The 27848-nt window shown below is 36.3% G+C and overlaps 1 protein-coding gene across 1 annotated transcript; it reads left to right on the forward strand.

Annotated features, from left to right (window-relative positions):
* Positions 1 to 997: 997 nt before the first annotated feature.
* LOC134542421 (reticulocalbin-2) lies at positions 998 to 27848 on the forward strand. The gene is made up of 6 exons (XM_063386639.1): positions 998 to 1554; positions 13920 to 14067; positions 16826 to 16979; positions 17918 to 18116; positions 19379 to 19502; positions 20500 to 27848. The coding sequence occupies exons 1-6, from the start codon at positions 1350 to 1352 to the stop codon at positions 20669 to 20671; spliced, it is 1002 nt and encodes a 333-aa protein (XP_063242709.1). The 5' UTR covers positions 998 to 1349; the 3' UTR covers positions 20672 to 27848.

Genomic DNA, 27848 nt, shown 5'->3' on the forward strand with positions numbered 1-27848 from the left:
ATCCCTGAACATAACGGCACGCGCGACCAAGATAGATTGCAAAGTAATATCGACAAGCTGAAACGGTGGATTCTCGTCCCTATGAAAGGTTTGGCAGATAGTCACGGAACTGGCGTTGCCACAAATTAGGTTGACATGTAAATACGTAGAGAAGTTCCTATGTTCAGGATTGTTTGCAGTCTAGCCTGCGACGAAATATTAATGTCTCTAAAACTACGGGGACACGCCAGCTGGAGACGTACACGTAAAAGTCTCTTGGAAATGAAAGTTATTTAGTTAAAATACACGTTACAAATTACACGTTTAGAATGATAATTAAAAGCGAAAGTTAGTCAGTAGCATACAACACTCGTTACAAAAAGCCTACGGTAATAACGATTCACTGGCTATGAAGCCGAAGACTGCGTAACACTATACGCTGTCCTTAAACTGGACATGATATTACATAGAACAAGAGAAGATTCCCTGTCGAGATAAAAATTAATAAGTTACGAGTCGCACGAAATATCGTGCGACTGAGGTGGGGTCGGTGCCGAGCAAGTTAAAGGATTTTAAAAGACTTACACTATTGCTGATATGGAGATGAAGCGCGAAAGTTGATGGCCCGACGTTCGCGGAGCGCCCGACCCCTTCGAGCTCCTGATGGTAACTGAGCGCGAGACTGCCCTGCGGCCTCGCGCCTAACCACGTGGAACGCGGGAAAACCGACCCGGCCAGTTTTGGACTTAAAGACAAGTTACACAATATATGCTTATAAAACAATTAGACATAATTTCCCTTACATGAATCCTCTTTTAAATTGTTATTTATTTAGTTGTTTTAATTTGACAAAATAATTATATAGTTAATTAGGCGCATTGCCACACCCAGCTGGGCGCTGACGTCGCTTTGGTGTTCGTCGCGGCGCACTCGGCGGACATCACGCTCGAGCGTGTTCGACGCACTTAAGAGTAAGTGTTGTTGTGACATAACGGCCTGTGCGAACCAGAGGGAGCACCGGCGGTCGGCGTCACAACGTTCTGTACATCTCTCGCAAGACAGAGCTAGTAACAATGGTTTCCATTTTTCTTCATGCTAAACATGTCGTGTGTCTGTTGTTGAGTTCTTTGTCTATATCCACTCTATTTATTTTATAGAGTATGCTTTCCAGCTCCTGCCTGCTCTTAATTCTATGAGCTACTGTTTGTTTATTGTTTAGTAATTTTGTATGCTTGTTGGTAATGCGGTATCTTCAGAATAAATGAGAAATGTTAGTTGAAAGTAATCAATACTGTAATTAATATTAAGTCAGTGGTATTGGCGGTTGAAATTATTAATCACTGTCTCTTGTGTGATTATTAGTGTTATATATGAACATGATAGCGGTTAAGTACATTTCCGTCGTGTGCTGTATCTTAAATTATTTACCTTGTCATACAACCCCTGCATCTCATCATATTGGAAAAAGTCTGCACCAACACGAGAGGGAAGAAGATGGAGCATACAGCCCAAGAGATCATGCACATGTTGTTGACGGTGTTCATCATTCAGAGTTTGATCACGAAGCTATATTAGGTGAGTCTGCTGTGTTAGCGAAGGTTTCAATTTGGTAAATATTTACTTGGGCGGTATTTCCGAAAAAAATTGTTAAAAATCCGAAAATACATTTATTTTATGCTCTTCAACTTCCTATTTTCATTAAAAGTGGCGGAGGTAAGAAATTCCAAATACTTTAGGAGATATCGAATTTTTAAATTTCATCATATATAGTTGAGCGGTATTTGCGAAAATAAATGTTAAAAATCCGAAAATACCTTTATTATATGCTCTTCAACTTCCTCTTTTCATTAAAAGCGGCGGAGATAAGAAATTCCAAATACTTTAGGAGATATCGAATTTTTTAATTTTGCAATACAAGACCTGTGGAACCATTCGAGCGGCGCCATTTTTGTTATTTTGCCGTGTGTTCGTGAATACGTGAATCGTGAATGCGTAATTAATAAAATGGTTGATTAGGTCAGGTCAGTTACATTATTAATACTTTCAAACTAAGCCGACATTAAAAATTATTTTGTGAATTAATTTTAATGGCTGTTTAGTTTTAAAATATTTATAATGTAACTGACCTGACCAAACAAACCCGGACAGAGGGTGAACAGTAAACTAAAATGGTCGATTAGGTCAGGTCAGTTACATTATAAATACTTTCAAACTAAGGTGATATTAAAAATAATGTGAATTAATTTTAATTATTCTTTAGTTTTAAATTATTTATAGTGTAACTGACCTTACCTAACAAACCCGTAACAAAGGATGTACAGTAACAACTGACGTAAATTTTTTTGTTACTTATTACTTCCGCAACAATATCAAAATAACAAATAAGACTTTAAAATTAGAAACGTTAAAAACTCACCTAAGTTGGAGGCGGTAATTAAACACCGTTTTAAACAATAATTGAACTAAATAATCACGTATTAGTTCATTTGAATTCTGGCCTATCACGAACAATCACATGACATCATTATCCAATAAAAAAATAGATACTCACTCGTACGTAAACAAGAAACAATGGTGCACGCACGCCACAGGAATGCTCTGGTTTTGTGCTGAAATTTAAAAATTCGATATCTCCTAAAGTATTTGGAATTTATAATCTCCGCCGCTTTTAATGAAAAGAGGAATTTGAAGAGCATATAATAAAGGTATTTTCGGATGTTTAACATTTTTTTTCGCAAATACCGCTCAACTACATATGAAGAAATTTAAAAATTCGATATCTCCTAAAGTATTTGGAATTTCTAATCTCCGCCGATTTTAATGAAAAGAGGAAGTTGAAGAGCATAAAATACAGGTATTTTCGGATTTTTAACATTTTTTTTCGGAAATACCGCCCAAATAAATATTTACCTTCAATTTATGTTAACCACTTAAGGGGGCGGATTCATTCTATATATTTTATTTTTATTTTTTTGAGTGTGATAGTTTACTTACTGATACGTAAGTTATCATAAAATTTACAATATGCAGCAGGGAAGTTATGGACGACTTCGCCCGATTCGTCAGTTAAACGCCGAAATTAAAATGGACCGTCGCGTCTATACGATAACCTTTCACACTATAAAATTTGTTACCTTCCCAAACATTTGATGAAGCTTTAAATTCCATACACTTTCCAGATCAGATTAAGTATTTTTTTTTAAAAAAAAGCTAAACCATGTTCTTCCTTTTGAATCTACAGGAGTTACCTTTAGGCCTACTTCTCACTATAAAACTATTTAAAGACTGACCTCTGAGATTTCCAAAACCCATTTTTCAGTGTGAGAATAGTATTATTGTGTGTCACTGTTTCCTCTTAACAGCAGAGAATTTTTTTTTTTTTTGTTGGGGGAATCAAAATGTGTTCCATTCACCATTTGTGCTGGCCTAAACTTCTAGAAACAATTCTTAAAACTGATAGAGGTAGGCTAGAGAAACTGGAATTATTAAGTACATTTAATAATTTACATAATTACACTAGCTGACTCCAGTTTTTGGTGCCCAAAGTTGAAGCTCGAGTAACGGTAAACTTGCAGTTAACAGCATGGCAGCAGAAGGAAATAGGACAACGTACTTCCTCAGAGGAAACAAGGATAATATCGATAGCAGTTCTAGTTCAGACGTAGCTGACGAAGTGAGATTAGTGACTGAAGAAATGGAAGCGAGCACTAGTTCAGGAATTCCTAGCGAGGTGAACACATCGAACGATCATCAGCCGCGACAGGAGGAAGAAATAGCATCCGAGGTAAAAGAATCGCAAACCACTACTATAGAGAAATTGTTCAAATTCATACAGCAAGAGAAAATTAAAGAGAAGGAAGAACGCGAACGTGAGAAACAGGAACGCGAACGTAAAGAACAGGAACGCGATCGTAAGGAAAAACAAGAACGCGAACGTGAGAAACAAGAACAGGAACGCGAGCGTAAGGAAAAACAAGAACACGAACGTGAGAAACAGGAACGCGAGCGTAAAGAACTAGAACGTGAACGTAAAGAACAAGAACGCGAACGTAAGGAACAGGAACGTGAGCATAAGGAGAAACAAGAACGCGAACGTGAGAAACAGGAACGCGAGCGTAAAGAACAAGAACAGAGTAATAGGTTAGGTAGATAATATTGCCAAAATTTTAAATACTGCTTTAAATAAGATTGCAGCGGAAACCGATCAAATTCGAGCAGAAGTAACACAAACACAACAACAAATGGAACAAAGCTTTTCTGTATTGGAAACACGATTAGAAACAGTAGAAAATGCCATACCTCGCATTCAAGCTAACATTACTTAATGATACTTTACATGAACATCAAAATAAATGTAAGGAAAATACAGTTGTAATAATTCAAAAGGAACTAGATCAGTTACAAAAGAATCTGGAAGGTAAAGTAAATAGGGTAGAACTTAGGATAAGTGACGTAGAAAAGGAAATGGGACAACACACTCATGAACTACGTATTAGCAACAAGGAAACCGTTAGTGTAGCTAGTTCTACAGATATTAACACTGAACCAAACACTTCCAATAGAAACATTTTACCAATGACCACTGACCCTATTTTAACATTACACCACCCTGCCAGAAAATGGTTAGATAATGTGCCAACATATACTGGAAAGAGTACAGAAAATTCGAAAAGATTTTTGAAACAATTTGAGGAATATTGTATGGTATTTAATCTTTCAGATGGAGAAAAGTTGAAATGCGTTAGTCATGTTTAAAAAACACTGCGTATTTTTGGTGGGAATTACTCAGAGACACTGTCACTAATTTTAGTAATTTCGAGAATTTATTCTTGCAGCAATTTTGGAGTACCAGAATTCAAAGTAATCTCAGGATTCAACTACACTCAGAGAAATTCGAAAACAAGAAATTTCAAAATTTAGAATCCCATATTAGTGATATGTATGAAAGAACCAGATATTTAGATTGTAATATGGAAGATGAGGAATTCATTGCCATGATACTATCTCAATTGCCGTTAAAATATCAGTTGCAATTGACAGGACGTCAGTATAACGGGATAGCTGACTTTAAAGAACAACTGTTAACCTACGATAGACTGGAAAAATTAGATCGCTCTCACAATCAAAAAGAATTTAGCGAACGTAAGAACGCAAGTCAGTCAGCACCGTTATATCAGAATTGGAGAAATAGGAAAGATGACCAGAACCACGGACCTAAACCACCGCAAGTTAATTTGTTACACGTTAAATACTCAAATGATAACTGGAACAATAATAGTTATCAGGGGCGACGTCGGTATAACAATTACTGGAACCGACGAAGATACGAAAATCAAAACGGGAAAAGACAAGATAGCAGAGAACCGGAACCACAAGATAGTCCACGTCAGGAAGGGGCAGTTTGGTTTAAATCCAAACAACTACATTCAGAACACGCAGATAACCATTTTATAAGTTCGGCGGAAACAGCACCTAATTCATATAGAGTCGATGCTAGAACTTTTATACCGTCGCAGAGGGATAATGAGTTTACGAGTGTAAACTATAAGATCCACCGAGGGAAGAGAGTAATAACACAAAATGGACGCCGAGACAAGCAAATGGAGGAACTGAAGTAATACAAGGAGAAACGCAGGCGTTTTCGTCACCTCAGAATAACGAAACTTTAGCGACAACATGGTTACCAAATCAAAGAAAAGGTTTTGTCGGTAATGTGGGAAACTAAGTAGGAATGACGAAAAACGGCTCCGTACGTCATTCCATAATGAGGAAATGAAAGGGGCTAACACTACGTCTAATATTCATGCTACGAATATAACTACGAAGAGAATTAATACCATATTATTCAAAGAAAATGAAAGAGAGTTTTTACTTAGCGAACCAAGTGGAAACACCGAACATTGCAAAGCAGCTTTATGTCCGGAAATCACACTTTCAGTGAATGGAGTTAAAACACCCATATTATTAGACAGTGGTGCGGAAATATCGTGTATCAGTGAAGATTGCGTCAATATGATAGAATCTACTGGTGTTAAATTACCACTAATGCCTGTACCCAGTTTGAAAATTTTAGGAGTAACTTCTAGGGCTAGTCCCATTATAAACAAACAGACCTTATTGGAGATAGAAGGTTTGGGAAATAAGAAACAGGTACCCGTATTAATTGTCTAAGGGTTAGCCAAACCTATTATTTTAGGAGTAGATTTTCTTACCGCATATAAGGTAATGCTGGATTTCAACGGAGGGATAGTTACAGCCATGGACGAAATAGAAAAACCTACAACTACTGAAATTTCCAACGAAGAGCAGATGGAAGTATATGTAATAAGTAAAGAAACAGAAGAAATGGTTAAAGACAAAACATCGCCGACCAAGATTCGTAAGAATCAACAGAAAACATCGAGAAACATTAATTTTAAATGTGGAGATCTCGTTCTCAAAAGAACAAACCCTAGTAGTCAGTTTTGGAGATTTGTCACAAAGAAATTATTTCTACTTTTCGAAGGACCTTATATTGTCACGAAAATAATTAGAAACAATTGTTATGAAATCTCGGATAGAGTTACTATTCAAGTAGTAGGTTGCTACAATATCACACAGCTCAGGGAATATTACACACCTGTTGTAACGTAAATTCCTGTAAATATGTTATTACATCACAGACGTTTACAATACACTATTGGTTGATAATGGTATTTTGTTGTAAATATAACGTATAGGTGTATCGTTTGTTATTGTCAGATTATGGTTTAGTGTGTGTACATGAACAAACTAATTGGTGATTAGTTTTTCGGCAGTATCGAACGTTTGATAGACGAAAGTGAAAGGACACTTCAAGTAAAATTGTGAGAAATGTCATCATGTCGTCATGAATAATTGCCATTATGAACATTTCTGAAAGGGGCAATTCTATAAAGGCAATATTTACTCTTTATAGAAAGTAAATATTTAATTTCCTTAGTATTTATTTTGTTTAATTACACTTTATTCCATATGTTTACATTTGTAATCTATGATTAATTCAGATTTAAATTTCTTTGGTTATCGTTTTGTCTATGTATTACTCTTATGTTAATTTTTATTTTAAATTATTGTCGAGGCTAGGATAGCAGTATTTTTTGATTGAAACCATTATTAATTTAAAGATGAACAACGACAGTAATGGGTGGTAATTTTAAAAGTTTTGTTTTATCAACAACCTTAAGAAAGTCGTTTATTAGTAACGGTGAAAATATTCTTTTAGAACGAATTGAGACTCGATGAAGGCAACATCTAGAAACGCAACGATTTCGACATTAATTGATAATTGAATATTTATAGAAGAATTGAAAATGTTTATTAATGCTAATATTGAATGAGATTTCGAAGGAAATACTAATTTGAATCAACGAAGATAAGATTCAGACGTCAAGAATTCAAACAACTATTTAAGAAGAGAAGTCGACGAATATCCAGATTCAAGAGATCGTCCAATGAATATAAATTGCTTTGAAACTACGAAGAATAGATACCGTTGATCATCCTGAAGAAAGAAGAATTCAGTCGAAGAATGAAAAGTCGCAGTTCGAGCCCGGGAAGGATGACCGTCGTGCAGTCCAGCCCAGTTGCCGCCCACAGCCGAAGGATGGAGTCGTGACGGCGCGTATTCCTGCCGCCTGACTGAGGCGAACCAAGGATTCTTCGAGCACCTACACGTCTCGTGGGTATCCTGCAGCAAGGTTTGGTCCCTTACCCCATCACCCGAAGACAAGCTGATTAAAGAAGTATCCTCACGAATTACGATTTAAACAAGACGAACAATTTTCACCGAACTAGAATCTTTTATGGTATCGAACATATTCTTTGTATAGAAAGACCGTGTACTTGTTCATCTTTAGATTTATCATGTAAATTCCGGAATTGCGATCCCGAACTAAATAATATTAGATAGTATGGATGGAACTTGATATTGAAAGAACATGTTGCTATTTTGTTTGACGGGTACTGCAAGTTACGTACCCAGTAGTCCACGCTCTGCGGACTGAAGCTAGTTCAAAATAAATAACACACAAATGATTAATCTTTTATCTTAAAGATAACTTACTCAAATGAGAGAATTGTTAGATGCTTTGAAGTCGAGAGTGATAACAAATTCCATCTGTATTTTAACATAAATTATTTTGGTTAAGTTATTTATATAAAGTGTGATATTGTGCTTGTCGAAGTATATTGTCACCGTCTGCACAAAAACTTACACTCAAATATAAATATTACATTTGAATTTGTTTACTCGTCATTACCAGGTCTAGTCACGAAATTAGTATTTAACATACTTTTGTCACACTGTAATTTTGACTTTCAGACACAAACTTCTAGAAACAATTCTTAAAACTGATAGAGGTAGGCTAGAGAAACTGGAATTATTAAGTACATTTAATAATTTACATAATTACACTAGTTGACTCTTCAATAAGAAGTTAGAATTTACAAGGACTAATCTCCTAATTGTGCTAGGGAGCTGCAAAAGGTCTCATTTGATAGAGCTTGAAATTTTCTTTTGTATGATATGCATCATGATAGGGTTGCACAGAATTACATTTTTCGGTAAAATTATTTATAGGTAGCCTTTTTAAACAATTCAAAAAGTAGTATTTTTAAAAATCTTAAAAAAATATATTTTCATTTTTGATTTTTTCTAACAGATTCTGAGAGTTTCATGGTGGGATTTCATTGGGATCATATAATACATTATTTTAAATTAATACATATGCTATGTATTTTCAACTCAATCCAATTCCCCATCATAAAATAAATTACAGATAAAAAAATGAAAGATTTGAAGTAGGTACATTGAAGTACATACCTTGATATACCTAAATCACAAATGCATTACAGCCAAAAGTTTTTTGTTTGCATTTTCTTTTTCTGACTCTGTAAGCGTGTAAACTCGTCCAGTTGCAGTTAAAGGGTCAACTACTGTGAGAATGTCTCTCTGATGGACTTGAAGAATGTCAGGTGTCGAAGGGTATGTGAAATTTGATGGAGCTGGACCATGTGGGTGAAGAAAACTTACTTTGATTTCTTGCTCATCTTCAAAGGAATCGAGGACACATGCTAACCACCAGAAATCACCATATCGGCATGTCACGAAACCAACTATTTCAGTAAAGTTTAGTTCATCATTGCATCCATTTGTAATTTCTACTTCCCTAGATGATTTTGAAAACGAATACTGTTTAGTGGACACTTTACTCTTACTCACAGGGATGAAGCTGTGTAGTTTTAAGGTGCCTTCGATAGTCCGGGCTGATAGCTTTCGGGCTTTCAAGAAAATTGCCCCACTCTTGTGCTGCTCTGTTGTGCTGTATGCGAAGTGTATAGCATTGATGTTGTCCTTAGCCCACTCATAAAGCTGCCTGGGGGTCATAATTTGCTAATTGTAAATAATAAGACTAATACTAGCCCTTGCCGCTAGTCTTTTTACAGTGCCACCAATCCCATCACATGAACTTTTCCCATGAGAGGTTGCAAAGAAATGCCACTCTGCTTTGACACCAAAGTCATCCTCATGAAAACACAGGTTCATGAAATTAACCCGGTTCTTATATTGTGCCGCGCATCCATCAGAAAAGTAGTATATATTTGATGGAGATGGAGTAAAGTGTGACTTGATGAATTCTAATAGTAACCGTTGGAAACAATGAACAGCAACGGTGTCATGAATAGTACAATCGGAAATGACTACAAAACTGGTGTGCTGCAACTCGCTGCCTATGATGCTCCGTGAGTAGATAGAGAATGGATGTATTGTGGCTTGTGCATTATTCCAGTGATATCCCTGAGCAGCATCTTGTAAGATAAAGGAGTGGTTTTCACTGAAATCACAGAGTACTAAAAACTCACTCTCTTTTAGTATTGTTTCCTTGATGTGACTAAGGAATGATGATTGCTGCTTTGCTATAAAAGAGTGCCTAAGGAGTTTTGGAAGGGATTCCAGAAGATCAGTTATAAATTTGTCACATGGTTTAGTAAAAGTCTCCAAGCTGGTGTTCTTATCAATCAGAACCCACTGTTTGTACATCACATTTTCAATGGAATTTACTTCAAAACATTCTTCCAGACTATTTCTCAAACTATCTGTTCCTGGGCAGTTTGAACACTCGCCGAAGTAGCATACTTCAGAAGGATTATCACACACCATTGTTTGTTAAACATCTTGGTAAGTTATTTGTTTTTCACGGTCAGTCAGTTCTGGGAATTTACACTGTGCCAACTTCAACTTAACATTTTAATGTATTGTACACACGCAAACACTGTGTGTACCATTTACACCTGCCAAAACACAGTGTTTCGGCCTAAGGTCACAAAATTAAGAGAATCCAATTTGAATGTCTGGGTATTTCTCTTTAAAAAGTACAAAAAGTTCTCGTAAATTGCAAAGGATGAGTTGTTTTTGGACATGTTCACGTTTTCCATTTTTTTTTAACTGAGACAATCTTTCTTTCCTGGCATGATACGAGTAACTTCTTCACTAGCATAAAAAAAACTGCACCTTTGTCACAATTTCTGGCTTTAATGTTTTTCCAGGTTTAGGATCAGGGCATGACATAATTATTTCTCTGCTTGAAGTTTTTTTGCATTACGAGCTGTGTAATTAGCAACACCAAATTCATCTTGAATTTTCTGTACTGTCCAGCTAAAAGGCAATGTTGTTAATATTTTCATTCATACACATTTGTCTGTGGAACACCGAAACTTTTCTTTCAACTGGTTGAGCATTTCATCACCGGGGGCAGGTGTTTCATCACAGACTGAAGTTGCACTGGTCTGCAGTACTTTAGACCTGAAAGCTTCACATGCTCGTTTTAGTTTTTCTTCTGGATAGCTCTTTTCTCCTAATCGTTATTTTTTTATAGGCAATTCACTTATAACAATCAGGCTTTGGTTCAAATAAGACAGAGCTTCCTCTCTTTCAGGAGTAGAAATATACATCTCCTGGGATCTGTCATCATCTGAATCGTCTGAGGGAGGTTCAGTTGGCTCCAATTCATTCTCGGTTTTGGACAACAATTTGTGACAACTGTCACAAATTTTATCACCAATTTTAACCTTTGAATTGAATTTTTCAAACAGATGAATACTCACAAGTCTCAAATTTTTCTTGTGATAGTAATGTTCTGGTTTATTCAGTGGATTGCAACAAAACAAATTAACCTTTGTTTTGGATGTTGGTCTCTCCATTTTGTTTATGTAACTTCTCTACTCTTACAATAAATGAAGAATCCTAGATTTAAACATTGTCTAATATTTGTCTTATGTCCATGAAAGTTCATAATATTAACTTGGTTATATTATATAACTCTTCACCTCTCACAATACCTTAAATTTTAACATAACCTAAAAGTTTCTCATGTTTCTAAAATGTTATTATGACTAACACCACTATTCAATTATTCATCAATTAGAGTCTATAGGCTGTACACACCTATCCTTAAAAGTCAGTGGGTTGCACACACAGGTAACAGAAAAAAAACTCGAAGTAATCAGGAGTGAAGCATTCCAACACCTTGCTGTCTCAATAGTTCCACAATAACTGTGCATAACATGTAACAATGCTTAGTCATTGCTCTATGACACTTAGAACATGCAGTGTACAATTTAACCTAGAAAAATATCAACGAAAGTTAAAGCAAAGTAAAGCAGCACTTAAACGTATCCATTGCTATGTTATAATTTAATGCATCCAAATTATAGTAACATTTACAATTTTACAGGTACTAGCAACAACTAAGAACTGTAAAATTGGTAACCATATAATATAAGCAAAAAATAATTTTTATATGATCCCAATGAGATCCCATTTTGAAACTATCAGCATATGTCAAAAAACATCAGGTACATAAATTTTTTTTTTCTTTTCAGAGTTTTAAAAGACTACTTTTGGAAATTTAAAAAAAAATTAATTAATAAATTTTCAGAAAAAATTAACTAATTATAGCCCTATCATGATGCATATTATATTAAAGAACATTTTAACAGCTTTCAAACAAGACCTTGTTTAGCTTTCTATCTCAATTAAGATAAAATTTATAGTAGAAACAATCTATTCTGCAAGTAATTTTTTTTCGAAATTTCAATATCTCAAGGCAGGGGTAAATAATTAACTAACCATAATAAAATTCCATTAAAAAAATAGGCATGATCATCTGAACACACATCATCAAAATCCTGAGTTTAGTTAAATTTGGTGATGGTCAAATTGTGACCTCGGTTGATTTCACATGGAATGACAGTACTGGAAGAGGGATGTTCCCACTTTGTATCCAAGGAAACAAGATTTATATTTATTCAGAAAGTAGTTCTCCAGTCATCCACCCAGACTCTGACTTATCTATACCCTAGTTTTGAGGTATGTTTTTGGTGAATTATTAAGGATTTCTCTCATATCTGAAATCTATCTTCTGGAGAGCCCAAACACTATCAACACTTTCTGTTAATAAGACTATTAGTCATTCCTTTTTCTTATTATAAACCTGTTGTGAAATATTCTTTATTTCTGCAGCCACCAACTCTTAACAACATTTTGGATTAAGAAAAAAAAGCACTTTGGTCTGCATTGGACATGCGTTGTACACAATATGAAATTTTTTTTAAATAAAGGTAGTGGTAAATTTCTTCATGCCATTTCAATAAAGCTGCAGCAGTCACAGCTCAGCTTCTTGATATTAAACCCTTTCACTGACTCTTGGATTTCGCTTGAGATACGACTCGTGTTATTTTGTTCCTGGATGGACGAATGTGAATGAATTTTTTCCTGTGAAGTTCTTTCACTAAATGAGATACACTATATGTCTGAAAACTGCAGTTTGGTTTATTGGAAAACCCCTTAAGCGACATTAGAAACCCAATGAAAATGTGATATTACTCTACTCAGGATAGTCGGCCCCATAGGTTGGTCCTGTGTTGTCTTAACTGTTTATTTGTGGGTACAATAAATTAGTTCTTGGAACATCATGTAGCTGGGCTGCTGCTGAAACAGGTATTCCTCTGCAGATTACACAATGCTTTGCTCATTTCCCTCAGAGTATTTAAGCATTTTACTTTTCACAAGAGGCATGGTCTCTCTTTAAAAAAATTCAACATTGTACCAGTGACTGACATCAGAAGGGTTGCAGTGCTTGACAGTGTAAACTAGACAAGAAGTAAAGTTTTTATTTTAATTGTTACACCTACGCTTGGGCTTCCGCCCAGTGGCAAGGAGTCTCCCCCGCCCCCCTCCTTGTCCGCCCATTTTCTGAAGCTTCTTTCTCAAGTCCTTTCGTCTTCTCACATCCAGTATCTTTCCCTCAATCCTATTCCACTCCCTCCCCATCCTCACCAGGAATACTTGCCTTCCTCTTTCCGTTCTTCTCCACTCTCTCTGAATCTTCCACCCACAGTCCCTCCTCCTTCTATACACCCCTTTGTTCAACCTGTCTCCCAGCGTCCCCCGGCCCTCCTCACCCCTTGTCACCCCCTAAAAGTTCACTAATCTCTCTACTGTCCTCCTTCTGTGTAGTGTTTCCCACCTGGAATTAATATGTGTCAATGTTTAGGCGAGGTACATAATTTTTGCTTGTATTAAAATGTATTAGTCTACAACTGTAGCAAATTATTATCCCAAAATAGTATTTTGTGGGTGAAATTAAATGGTTCAGCATAATTTTGAGAATTGTTTCAAATTATTTGAATTATCACTTTGAGAAAACTAAATTTGAAAATTATGTCATATATTTAACTTTTGCCTTTCTATCAAGTTGTATGTGATATTTAAGCTTATTAAAATAGCTTTGAAATTATACTATACCTAGGTAAATGCAATAATAAACACAGATCAGATTAGCAATTTGTAATTTAAATTGTGTAAATTATTGGTAACTTTTTAAATGTGTGTGTGTATAATAAAATTTCTCCTTAAACAGGCAGTGCTAAAGAAGCAGAAGAGTTTGACCACTTGAGTCCTGAAGAAGCTAAAAGACGTCTAGCAATATTACTGAAGAAAATGGATCTCAATAGTGACGGCTTTGTTAGCAGGAATGAATTGCATGCCTGGATACTTAGATCACTTTCGTAAGTAGAGAGGGTGTTGTTTTATATGTGCAGATAGATGTAGAAGTGTATATTACTAATAAAAAAATTCAACTCATTCTGCAGATAGATCAAAATGCACAGACTGCATTTTTAAAACAACTTGGCTCAAGTGAATATTTCTGCAGCTCCCCCCACGTACTGTCTTGGGGGCCCAGCGTAGGTCTGGGTAATGAACATGGGAGTAAAGGATGCTTGGCGGAGGCTCCGGGGGCCTTCGAGGCAGGACGCAGGAGCTCGATCCAGCCGCGAGTGGTGGAGACCGCGTCTGGAGTGCAGGGCCGCCTCCCCCCCCCCCCTCCCCGGTCCACTGGCACATCTTAATTAAGTCACAGAGGTGCTCAACCCCAGAGCTCTTGAATCATGACACCCAGCCTTACGTGGAGGGGTAAAGGGGGAGACACACAGACCATCGGTAATGATCAAGGAGCTGGGAGCGGGAGAGGCAGGCAGTGCTGTTCAGCGTGATCTAGGACAGTGGGAGGAGAAAGCTGGGTGGTAGTTTGCACGGAGGTGCAGAGAGAGGCGAATTCGTGAGTGGAAGATACAATGGGCGCGAAGGCGAACAGAAAGAAGAGGGAAGTGTTTTTTTCTATTGTGAACAGGGCGGGAGAGTATAATGGGCTAGAGGAAAAAGTGTTGGAAGTTACGAGCTGCGAGGGACTTACGGAAGAAGCTTCAGTAAATGGTAAAGTGAAATATTGGGGTTGTTTGTAGATGCAGGTGTGAAGTTTTATAACATTATTAAATAATTATTCCACTAATACTTTACTAACCAGGTGTATTTCAACTGCTTGTATGGTTCTGGGTTTTGGTCATATCAACATAAATTAAGGTATGCTGAACGTTCCGGCCTGCCTGTTGCAGCCACCTTAAAGGGTGAGTCACAACCTAAGATCTGGTGTTCACAGCGAGCAGTGAGCGGGTTCCTGTGAGTGGCCTTGATTGAAGATGGTTTTGGCCAGATTAATTCATTTTGACTTCTGGACACCATAATCATTAAATTATTGATGTATTTTCACACCATATATCAAATTTTTTAGGGGTCAGCCTTTCAGGAGTTATTACTTGTCGAATGTCTTGTGTTCTACAGTGGAGGTTAGCGAAAGTTCTTCATGTGTTAATCCCAGATGTGATGATGTGTTGGGTGATTACCATTGTGGTAAAAGACCAGAGTAAATCTTAGTATAATATCATTCAGTTGACTTTTAGATACTGTAGTGGGGAAGTCTGCACAGCATTGTATACCTTCTCAATCTGCAGGATGACTTGAATTGTCTTATTTATAAAATTAACTGTATCGAGGTTCTGCGGTGGTCGAGTGTTCTGATCCAAACATGGTGGAGTGGATTCAAATCCTTGGCAGGGTAAACTGTAGTCGTGAGACAATATGTCTATATAAATAAAAATGAAACGTTTTCACTAAAAATCTTAAATATCCCGAAAGTTCTTCACCAATTGCTTTAAAAATTTGGCACAATGTTACATTTGAATACGCACGTGTTTTTATATACCTATGTCACACCTGTGACAGGTAAAAAAGATACTTATAGATTGGTAAAAACTTATATGTTTAATATTTTAATTGTTATAGCTTGAATATAGAGATATATGTTGATGTTAGTATCTAGAGCAGAGATATTAGAGAGAGATAAAGTTGTGTGTGTAGTGTGTGTGTGTGTGTGTGTGTGTGTGTGTGTATATATATATATATAGAGAGAGAGAGAGAGATAGATAGAGGTAGCTATATAAGTAGATAGAGACCTATAAAGATATATATAGAGAGATGCTTTAATATGTGTACCTACTTCAAACAAATTACAAAAAAAAATATTGAAGTTTTGCAACGCATGCTGGGCAATAGCTTGTTTACAATAAAAATTAAAAAATTTTCAAATAATATATTATGTCGGTATGTTTTTAGGTTTTATGAAATAGTTTTTTTTTTGTGCCCCATCTTATTTTCTTGTAATGGGTTGATCTCTTTGTTAATATCTGTATTGGTTGAGGTTCTGTGTGCTAGACCCATCAAGTGGATGTGGCGTGGCTACGTGCTGCAGTTTTCCAGCAGCCACCCCCACCTCCCTCTCATTTTGATTGTGATAGGTACAAACTTTATATTTTAAATGTTTTCTTTCATATAAATGGCATTGTGGTAGATTCAATCAAAACATAAATTGGGAAACATTAGTGTATTTGAGTATATACCTATGTTAAATTGTGATTTAAAAATTATGTGAATTTTCAGCCAAGGATTATAATAAATTTTGACAACCAAATGGATCAAAACATTTTGTTCTGAACATGTTTTGGATGCTAAGGAATAAAATTGTAATGTTATTTGATAAAAGTTGTGTTTAAATTCAGCTCTAATTCAAGTCTTGATGAGCATTTCAGCATTTTAATGTTATATGGAAAATTGAAACTCATTTCTGTGTTATTTTGGTTTTATCTTCTCCTTTTTTATCACACTTCATCGTATCTTACGACCTTGATATCAGTGAGATGCAAAGCCGTAATTTATTAATGTGTTTATTTCTGTTGTATGAAATACCCAACATTATCCAACCACAATTCAAAGTATATCCAAGCCATGAGAAGTGGTCACAGATGCCACTATCACCAGAGCCTTGTGATAAGAGCTCGTGTGTTAACAGTACATACTGTAGATGCAATTGCAGTGAGTTCATGGTCCTTTTCATTTTTGGTACGCACGCTGATAGTTTGCACCGAATTGTAGTATGCTGTCTGAAGAAGAGTCTGAGGACCGCTTTGAGGACGCTGACGAGAATGAAGATGGTGTTGTGACATGGCAAGAATATATTTCAGATTCTTATGGAATCCAAGACAGTGATGAAGAAGATAATGAAATTGATGACAATTCAGAGGAAAAGGTAAACTTCACTAAAAGAGTGAGAATTTGCTCTTTTATTTGCACAATTTATAAAGAAAATATTGCATATTCTGTGCTTGATTGTTAGTAGGTAATGTTTTATTCTAGAATCCTTTCTGGCAATTTTTTTACAATCATTTATTCAGTCGTGTTTCAATTAATTGGGTTCTCAATTTTCATACCTTATGGTGCCACAGTAGCTGAATCACTTGTCTCCCACAAGACAACCCGGGTTCGATGCACCGCAGGGTCAAACCCGGATTTTTCGCAAGTGGGAAACTTGGCAGACATTGCCATGGGCTGTTGGGTTTTCTCTGAGTACTTCCGTTTCCCCCATGAAGGCATTTGGTTGCTGCTTCCTCGCACAATTTCACTCCCTGTTCATCGTTAACAACTGGCGATGGAAAAAGATGAGCTGTGTAGGAAGGCAGCTGCGTATTGAGAATGTGTAGGAGAAGGGAAGAGGAAGAGAGTGGGAGATATAAGACCATCGGTGGTATGATCAAGGAGCCAGGGTGGGATACACTACAGGGGAGAAGGCGGTTAGAAAGGCTGGTGAGACTGTTCTAGGTGATGGAAGAGGCAAGTGGTATTTTGGAAGCAGGGAGAGAGGTTGCACAGAGGTGGGTACAGACGGGGAAGAGACCGTGAGTCGTGAGTGGAAGATACAGAGGCAGTGGAGGTGAACAGAAATAGTAAAGCATTTATTCCCGGTGAATGCAGGGCGGGAGTGGAATGGGCCTGAGGGAAATGCAAAATACCTACGCGAAAAGCTTCAGGAACTGTGAACATTAAATGAGGGGAGTGAAAGCTCAGTTTTAGGGCGGGGAAAAAAATCAAATTAAAATATTAAGAAATAATACATATGAACAAGATGTTAAACCTCAATTTGTTCTTTGGTTCTCCTGACATACTCAGCCGTGTTGGTGTGTGCGTCAGTTGATCAGCGATGACAAGATAATGTTCCGAGCGGCGGACGGGAACGGAGACGGGGTGCTGAACAAGCAGGAGTTCCTCAAGTTCAGCCACCCGGAGGAGCACCCGGAGATGTTGCCCGTCGTGCTGAAGCAGACGCTCGACGAGAAGGACGCGAACAAGGACGGCTTCATCGACTTCCAAGAGTTTGTCGGGGAGAGAGGTGAGTCCAGCTGCAAACATGCACTTCACGCTAGGGCAGTGGTGGGGTTAGCAGGCTTTACCGAAGAATAAAGTATTTTAAAAGTTATTTTTCAGTAACTTGGTTATCTTGCAAATACATCTTTTTCGAATCCGATTGGGTACTGAGAAACACTACAATGGGAAAGGCTGTTAAGGAAATAAAATTAATTGAATGAAATAAGAATAGAAAATGATTAAAATGGAATATTTTAATTACGTACAATAATCTCAGTAAATGCAAATATACTGGTGCGTGAGCATAGTAATCTCAGACAGTAAACTCTTTGACCTATAGATATAGCCATTCATCCCTTTTATTAAATAATTATACTAAATGAGGCAAACAAGACATAAAACACTGCTCATAAGCAAGTGTGCACCCAATGACAGATATGAGTACAACAATACTTAATTCTTTTTTGTTTCTTAAAGTGAAACTTTGTAGATAGTTTTAATTATTTAGATTTTTAAAAAAATTAATTTCATCAATGTTTACTTGTTTTTAATGTATTTAATAGCACACTTTTTTTTCCTCTTCTTCATGTCCCTTCAAACTAGCAAGCTTTTCAAAATCCCATCTGCATTTAAAATCATGTTTTTATGAGTTTTCATGTACTGTAATAACTCTTTGCAAATATATTTTCAATAAGGCTGACCGGGTATTTTTTTAATTTTTTTAAATAATAATGTGCAAATAACGAATGTAGTGTGTGTAACATCTGTGAGCTTTGGAGATGAAAAACAGTTTGAATGAATAGTACAAAAAATGATACACGTGCCGAAGTAATAAAAACTGTTGTCCACTATTTTTCTGCTTGAAAAATCCTCCTTAACACTTAAAATGTAATTTTTAATATTACGTTAGCTCATGTTTACTTCTGAATCTTTTATCCGTTTATAATGCTACCAAAGAAAAAAATTAATTTGACTTCAAAATTTTTGGCAATATTTACTTCAACTTTGCTCAAAAAATTAATTTATATTTTGTAAGCAACCGTACATACAAAGAAGTAAGACCATTATTTATGCCTGTGATGAACAAGTAACTAACAATGATAACACCTGACTAATTATCAAATAAGTTTAGCTTTGACTTGAGAATAAGGTAGGGGGGGTACTCCTGGCCACCGGGAAAAAATTCCAATTGCAACGGTACAAGCAATACTAAAATACAATAAATAGTATTTCTAGGGACACGGAAGTAAATTGTTAGTGTTCCGCTGATTGTGCTGGCATCAACAGGTGCCCATCACGACAAGGAGTGGCTTCTTGTGGAGAAGGAGAAATTTGACCACGAGTTCGACAAGGACAAAGACGGCAGGCTGAATCCTGCGGAGATCTTGGCCTGGATTGTTCCGAGCAACGAGTAAGTACTATCATTCATTGTGAAAGACTAGAGATGAATACATAATTTTGATTGTGATCATACTATTATATTTTTGATACTTAATACTCCACTTGCTCAAAATGAACACTGAAGTTCTTTTAAATAATAGTTTGTGATTTAAATATCTTTCCTTCTATTTGCTGAGACTCAAGCCCATACTTCATTGGTACACTGAGGCCTGTTAGAGAGCGTCTTCTATAAGCATAATATATAGGCATTCAATCTTTCTTTTGACAGTTAACCATCTATGTTTTGGTATGTATTGTTGAAGCAACGGTTATGAGTTCATTTCAGTATTTAAAACTACAGTAGAGTCCCACTAATCCGAACTAGATGGATCACTAGAAAGTCAGAGTAAGTAGATTTTGTCTTAAAATGCACTTAATACGTCCTACTGCTTGATCATGTATCACAGACTCAGTATTTACAGGATTATGCTATTAGGATTTACTTGGATACATGATACAGAACAATTATTATATGAACAAAACAAAACATCTTTGTAATTAAATCCTGTCCGGATTAACCGGATGTACGGACAATCGGGGTCTGGATTAATGGGATTCTACTGAATCACTTTAAAGTATTATTTTTTTTAAATATATTTGAACTCGGCTTATTTTTAGGTTGTCTTTAATTACTGTTCATCTTAAATTTCAAATCAGTGTAAAAATGAGTTTCAGAAACGCCGTTAGAAAAACTTTGATATTTTAGTACCAAAAAAATTGTAGAAAATAAACTAAAGTTATATCAATCACGGTCCCGTGATTTACTGCATGAAAGTTAAAAAGTGTTTGATATTTGGATATTTTCGTAGTTCAGAAGTTTGAGTAACAGGTGAAGAACTACTTTAGGTACTTCTTTTTTGAGCTGAAGTCAACAAATTAAGCAAAGTGTAAGTGTCTGTGGGTAAAGTGTCGGGAGTGATCGGCCAACAGCGAGGCGTTTGAGCCCGACCCCTCCCTGTTGCCCGCAGCGAGGTGGCGTCGGAGGAGGTGAGCCACCTGTTTGCGTCGTCCGACGGCGACCACGACGACCTGCTGTCGTACGGCGAGGTCCTGGAGCACCACGAGGTGTTCGTGGGCAGCGAGGCGACGGACTACGGCGACCACCTGCACAACATTCACACCTTCCAGGACGAGCTGTGATGCGCTCACGTCCCGCGTCCTGTCCGGCCGGGGTTCTTCCGCCCTGGAGATCCTCTCCTCCGGCATGCAGGCTTGCTAGTGGAACTGTCAGATCCAGCTGGTGCGGGAGCATACTCAAATATGTTTGCAAGTAATGGGCCCGCCAACCCAGGCGGAGCTTCAGGAGAAACCACGCGACTAAAAACTGCCATAGATATCCGAGTTGTGGTCTGTTCATGAAAATCATTTAAGAATATGCTTTGGGCGTTTGAGTAGTTCAGTTTCTTTACTTTTTTTTCAAACTGTATTGTTTAAGTGAAAATGGCTAAAATGCTAGTTTTCAGAATAATGTTTGGACACGAAACATCAGTAGAGATTCTTGAAAGCACTCCTTTATCTTTGTTTCTCTGCCACGTAATGGTGCTGTTACTGCTCCAACCTCAAAGTAGCACTGAATGCATGATGAGAAGACTGCTTGCCAGTTCAGAGGAGACGCCGCGCTAGAAGCACCGGCGAGCGTCGCACTTATCATCCCGCCTCGCCGACACGAACATACCCCTTACTTGGCAGGCGTCTTTAAGTAGATTCTATCAGCTGTGGCAACGTGTCAGCTGCATCTTCCGTGCATGGTTTTTGACAGATCCATTAGCAAATGAGCGATTCGGTGTTGGGACGGCCTGCGCCCAAGCTCTGCGTCCGTCAGTCCATGGGCGTGATGAAAGGTGGGCATATGGCAAAGGTGCTCAAGAGCACACGTAGAGCTGGAAGAGCTTCAGGTTGGCTTGGAACCCATGTACATAGCCCATCCGAGAAGTTTAACCAGTGTGTGTCTGTTTTTACTGTTGTTATTGTCGTGTTGAATGTATGCAGTTGTTGACTCGCTGAAATTTGGAGAGAAAAAAATACTTACTGGATTTGTTTTTCTGACATTTAAGATTTACGTTATGAGGTTCAGTTAATCCATGGATCATAGTTTCAGGTATATAAGATGACCACTTGGTTTTGGGCTTTTAAGTAGAATGAGCTTACTTATCCCAGTGCAGTTCAAAAAATTTTGGGTGGCATTTTATAAGAAATTTTTGTGAGTGTTGAGAAGTATAAAAAGTACTTTGTTCCATTTGGTTAAATCTCAGATAAGAATTGGTGACTTGACAGCTGTGATAAGGGGGAGAAAAAAAATAAAAAAGGCAAGAAATTTTTTAACACTGAGCAGTAACAGCTGACAGAAAGATGAGTTGAACGTTCTATTTTGGACTTACTTGTGCTTGAAATGTACATCTTAGAAAAAGAGACCATGTCTTAAGTAAAGCTTGTAAGTACAAGGGTAAAAAAAAAGACTTAAAGTTAGTCAATTCATTCTAAAAAAAAATAGCTGTTCCCAATCATTCGTGCAACAGCAGAACAAGTACCGCCGAGAGTGCAGTCCCCGTGCAAAAGCAAAATTAGTATCATTACACAAGATGACCTGTCTTGAAAGACGAGTAGCAACTTTGAGCTATTCAGTCATGCATTACATTCTCGCCTGATTCACTGGAAAATACTATGCAATTCAGGGTTGAGCACTTTAAGGGAGAGAATTTATATTTCACAATATCAATTTGCCCCTTTAATTTATTATTTATTTAATCATAGATCTAAAAAAAAAGTTGTACTAATACTTTTGTCTACACACAAATAAATCTCAAATATAGAGAATAAACAGGGTGGCCACTCTTCTGGGATAATAAAATTCCTGGTTTTTTCCAGGTTTTTTCAAGGGTGGTTTTTATCAATATTTGCATACAATTTGCATTTTTGTTACACAAAGCACACACAATATGATTTTTTATTGGCGTTAAACAATAGACAACTTAACTATAGGCTTAAAAATGAAATCAATGAACTTGCTTAGAAGAAAACCTACCACCAACAAAAAAATTTATAATCTCACTTCACCAAAATTACTTGACACCAAACGCACGTGTTTTGCCCCTCTTGCGTGGTTGGCTAATACTGTTCTTTCCATGCTACCGATATTGATTTTAACATAACACAAATTGCAAATGGCGTTTGTCCTGCACTTTGGATCTTTCTCAACCCATTCAAACTCTTCCGTATATTTGTCATTGTATGTGGCGACCGAACTCTTTGACATTTTGATAGTCTGCGCAAATTACATGTTAGATTAAAAAATTCAAAACAACGTCCAGCACAACTAAACTTAAAAAAAAAAAAAACTCTAGAAAAGTATCCGTGATACCGTGACGCAACAACATGAGCGCAAAGTAAAAAAATATATGTATATATATACAAAACTAGTGCTACCAACATGCCGTGCGAGAAATTACTACCACCCTACAACAACATTTTCAGCCAAAATTATGTTGCTTTTGAATACAGAAACATAATAAGTATGGAAGTCTGAATTGTTAACGGTTTCTTACGTACTACAAAAGTTTTTTAATGCAATATGAACAAATTAACTTTCACAAAATATAGCTCACGAGTATACTGTCGTGCTTCGACAGGTGGTGAACATGCTCACGTTCAAGTTTCTCCATCATAGGCTTTCAACAGCCGTATGTTATTGTCATCGTTACTTCATAAAAAAAATTCCCGGTTCTAATAAAAATTCCTGGTTGATTCCAGGTATTCCTGGTTTTTTTAAGAAATCCTGGCTATTTCCCGATTTCCCGGTTGACTGGCCACCCTGATAAAGTATTACATGAGTCAGTTTTTTGAACTGTTAAATATATATGATGGATAATTAATTAGTTACTTAAAAAGTTAAGTGAATGAATATTTTTATTCAGTTATACTGTTTTTATAAAATTTTATTTACTTGTATTTATTTTATATAATTGGTCCTGTCTATATGTATAGTTTTATTATTATTATTTTTTAATAATTATTCATTAACAGTTACATATTGATGTTTAAAAAAATTGCAAAAATAATACTTCAAGTCTGGCAGAAATGAAATTGCTTTTCTCAGGTGCTATGGATAAAAAGTATGATCACAAGCAATGCTGATAGAGTGATAGGCATAGCTCAAGAGCCTACTTGATGTATACTGATATTCGTATGTAATTTTTTAGAGTTTATTTTGAGCTTAAACCAAATATGGTGTTAGTATAAACATTTTTAAATGATTGAAGTAGGTATAGAATATACATTATTAATTATTGTGTTACTTTGAAAATTACTAATTAATAAATTCGCATGTAAAATTTATTATTTTAATTATGTAACAAAGGTATTTTAATATACGTTTCATAAAATCTAACTAGACATTGTGGATCAAGTTCCTGAACATATAAAAAAGGATATGGCGAGAATTTCTTTGATTAAAGATGTGTCCGCGAAAAATGAAATCTAGAACTAGGCCTGTGCAAATGTTTGAGATTCAAATATCAAAACCTAATTTGTTGTGTGATTTGAAATACACTTTGAAATGACAAATTTTCAATTGTATTGGAAGGTTAGTGTAAGGTGTTGCACTGTCACCTGGTGTACTGTTATTGAAGTGGAGCTTGTCATTGTTTTAAAATATAAATTTTTATGTCTGCGTCGTCATGAACCGCTGCTGCCGGGTCAGCAATGTGAGAAGCCTCCATTTTCCTCTGTCCATCCACCATTCCTCCTCCACTCTGTTCCAATCGTCTTCTCTCTCCTGTCCTGCGTAGGACCCAACAGGCCTAGAAAGCCCGCAACCGAAACTAAAAGTTATCTCGAGAGAATTAAGTCACATGTGTATGAACACAGTTCAAATTTGTAATGGCGTGGTGTAACTAGCCATATTTTTTCTTAACATTTGCACATTTAAGAACAGAATGGCTGAAGTTCAGACAAAAGGACAATCTGCTATCAGCCTATCAGGTTTTTTTTTTTTTGGTAAGTTGAAACCAAGTAAACAATAAGCAGTTGGCTATTGTTACAAAAACTTCACAAAAATTCAAAGGAATGCTTTGCTCATAGTACTTATGTTTTTTTTTTTTTTTCAACAAACATTAAAATATTTTTTAACTAAATTTTCAACTCCTGCTATTTAAATTTTATAATCTTATTCAGGAATGTCTTGATATTTGCAAAGGTTTAGTGAGAATGCCTGTAAGCACCAGTTGTGGTCTAAAACTAGCTTATTTTATATAATTAAAAGAATGTGCCATATTAGTATAACAAATAGTATATCAGTTAAGTGTAATCTTTTTTATTGTCACTTTATAAATACATTTACTTTATTTAATAGTTAAATTATTCTAAGCAGTATTTTTTTTAATCATTGCAATTTTTCCTGGTAAATAATGGACAGCAACAAGTTTGTGAATTGCAAAAGTTTGAAAATGACTGGTGTACTGTCTAAACTAAAAGTTCAAAGATGTGCTAACTAATATTCTGGTGAACTGCAATATAAAAAGATTAGAGATGATGATTAATTGAAGTGACAAAAGGTCATTGGTGATATCTATTCTGTTTTTGAGTTGGGCGAGTGTGTTTTGTTGTGTTGCGCTTGCGTTTGTCAGACATACAAAATATACAGGAAGTGCTCTGTTGTCATCTTCACTAGTCCACAAAAGCATGCATAAACAGTAACTCAATATTTAATTGCAAATGATTGTATGCATTGTTAACTTTTATTAGGGATTATGCTGTGAATTATTTTACCATGGAGGTTTTATTTTAGCTGTTCACGGTGCATATACAAGCAAAGATTATTAAAAGTTGTTTATTACTATTTTTCATGTTTTGTAATGTTGGGATACCATAATTTTTATACTAAATATTTTATTTATATACTTATCCCTCACTTAACACAACTAATTTGTTCCTAAAAATGCTCGTGCTATTTGAAATCGCAACAAACCGATATTACTGTCCAGATAATTACATTTTAACTTTTCAAAAATTAAAGTGCTTACTGTGTCTTATCGCATAATCGTTGCACAATTTATAATAAGATCAAGTTTCAAAAGTAGGAGTCCAATTTTTATGCAAAAAAAATTGTTGTTAGGTAAATTATTTATAAAAACATAACCCATTCATGGAAATTACATTTTTTTTTAACAAAGTAGAGTATAAACAAGCGCACCAAACAATTTAATAAGTCATGCAACAAAAAACCTTTCTTCAACTTTAAGTAGAAAAACAAATTCTGTGACCCAAATGCAAGCCTGAACTAACGCATAACTCATCGCAGTACACACCACGAAATAGTGCGGGCCATCAATTGTAGTTAACTCGGCACAAGACAGAGAGCGCGTGTTGCATGCAATCGGAGAGATATCAATATTGATATTCAACTATGTGTGCGCGCTCTATACTGAAAGCAACATAGCCAAACACAAATGATGCCAACTAGCGCTGGCTACATTTTTATAAACTGTACACCGCGGCGACGCAAACTAACAGATAAAGGTTATAACATAACGTTTAAAAAGTCTTTAAAAGAAAATTTTGTGCATAGTTGACGTGCTAAAAACTAAAGTGTGACCAACATAAGCGTGGCCTTCATGTCAATCTGCACGCCGTAATACTTTTAGTTTTGTCTCAAATACTTGAACATGATGCATTATGTGTGATAAGCACATGCAGTTACCAGCAGCTGAATGGGCAGACGTTGCTTTTGCTTATGTGAATTCCTTGCCACTGGCTAGACTGAGTTCACGGCCCGTTTTGTGGCCAGGCGACAATGGTATGGCACGGTGGCATACGCACGGACGTAAAAAAATTTGGTCCTTTACACTTCATAGCCGCAATTTAACTTGCCATAGCTGATGTTTGTACAACAGCTGATAGCATAGACAGACCTGCGCGTGCATCGCTTTCCCCCCCCCCCCCCCCCCTTGTTTGGCTAACTGTATCCCATGGCACATCTGTTGTATACAAAAGTTGAGACAGACTTTGTGGCGTCGTGCCTGACTTTTTTTTTCCTGTGGAGATTTCACGCTAACTGAAATTTACAGACATGCTATTCAAGACTAAGGCAGTATAATTAACCCCGCGCTAAAAGAATCAGTGCAATCTGAAGATGTGCTAAGTGAGGGATAGGTGTACTTAGTTACAGCTCCATTCCCTGGTCACTCAAATTACTATTTTGCTAAAACCATTTTAGAGGCCAAAAATTATTCCGCTTCAAAGCTCTAATACAACAAGTACATAGCTGTTTACTTGAATTCAGACATGGCCTTAGATCACTACTCGATAATATTGGTCCGCTATAGTATCAAAGTATTCAAAGTTCCCCACCACTGTTTTGTTTGCACAGGATAAAGAGTAAATTGTCTCATTTGGAAAGTGTGAAAATAAAAATAAAAAATAAAAAAACACGTGTTACTCAGTACACGTGATAGAAGTCAAGCTTTTTTAGCAATTCAAATCTCGGCTCGTAAGTATGTAGTAAAGGGTAAAATGGCAGAAAGAGAGAAAGAAGACAATTTTCTAAAATTGATTAATTAATGATAAAATATTACTCGCTGTTTAATTAGGTACACCATAAAGAAAAATTGCATGTTACTGTTTCTTCAAACAATTCTGCCATTTGGAAACCTCCAAATCTCTGAACGAAATATGAAATTCTAAACAAGTAGCGCTATCTATAGGGGAAATGCAGGGACTGTCTCAATAGCACTCCGAACACAGGAGGAACACGAGCGTGCTGGTAGCAAATATAAAATTCAAAGCATTAACAGTTAACTGTATAGGATACCTATATCTATTTTCTGAAATGAGCGCATATGCACGTGCATTCGCACACACATATTTTTTTCCCTTTTGTCTGTGTGTGTGTGTGTGTGTGTGTGTGTGTTCTATTTTATTTTTGAGCTGAAGTATCATCGCACGAAGAGAATAAAGGTCCAGCAACATATCTACTATAGTGCTCTCTTTATCTCTCTTTCACCAAGTATCTGTTCACTAACCATTTCACATCAGAAGCATTTCACAGCAATGTATCATGAAAACATTGTATTAAAATTCAGTCTTAAAATTTTACTCATCGTGACCAAAGAAGTTTCATTTCAAAAAGCACGTTTCTTAGCACTAAAGTGCAAAAGTAAGATTCGTCTAGTCTGTTGTCTAAAACGAAAATCTGCCTCAGTTGTGAATTCACTGTTTGAAGCACTTCATTCAAAAAAAAAAAATATGTTTCGTATAAAATGTATTTTATGCGTATGGATGAAGATGTTCCAAGAGATGAAATAAAAAAAAAATTGCAATGGAA

The sequence above is a fragment of the Bacillus rossius genome (assembly GCF_032445375.1).
Source record: "Bacillus rossius redtenbacheri isolate Brsri chromosome 4 unlocalized genomic scaffold, Brsri_v3 Brsri_v3_scf4_2, whole genome shotgun sequence".
Lineage (NCBI taxonomy): Eukaryota > Metazoa > Arthropoda > Insecta > Phasmatodea > Bacillidae > Bacillus > Bacillus rossius.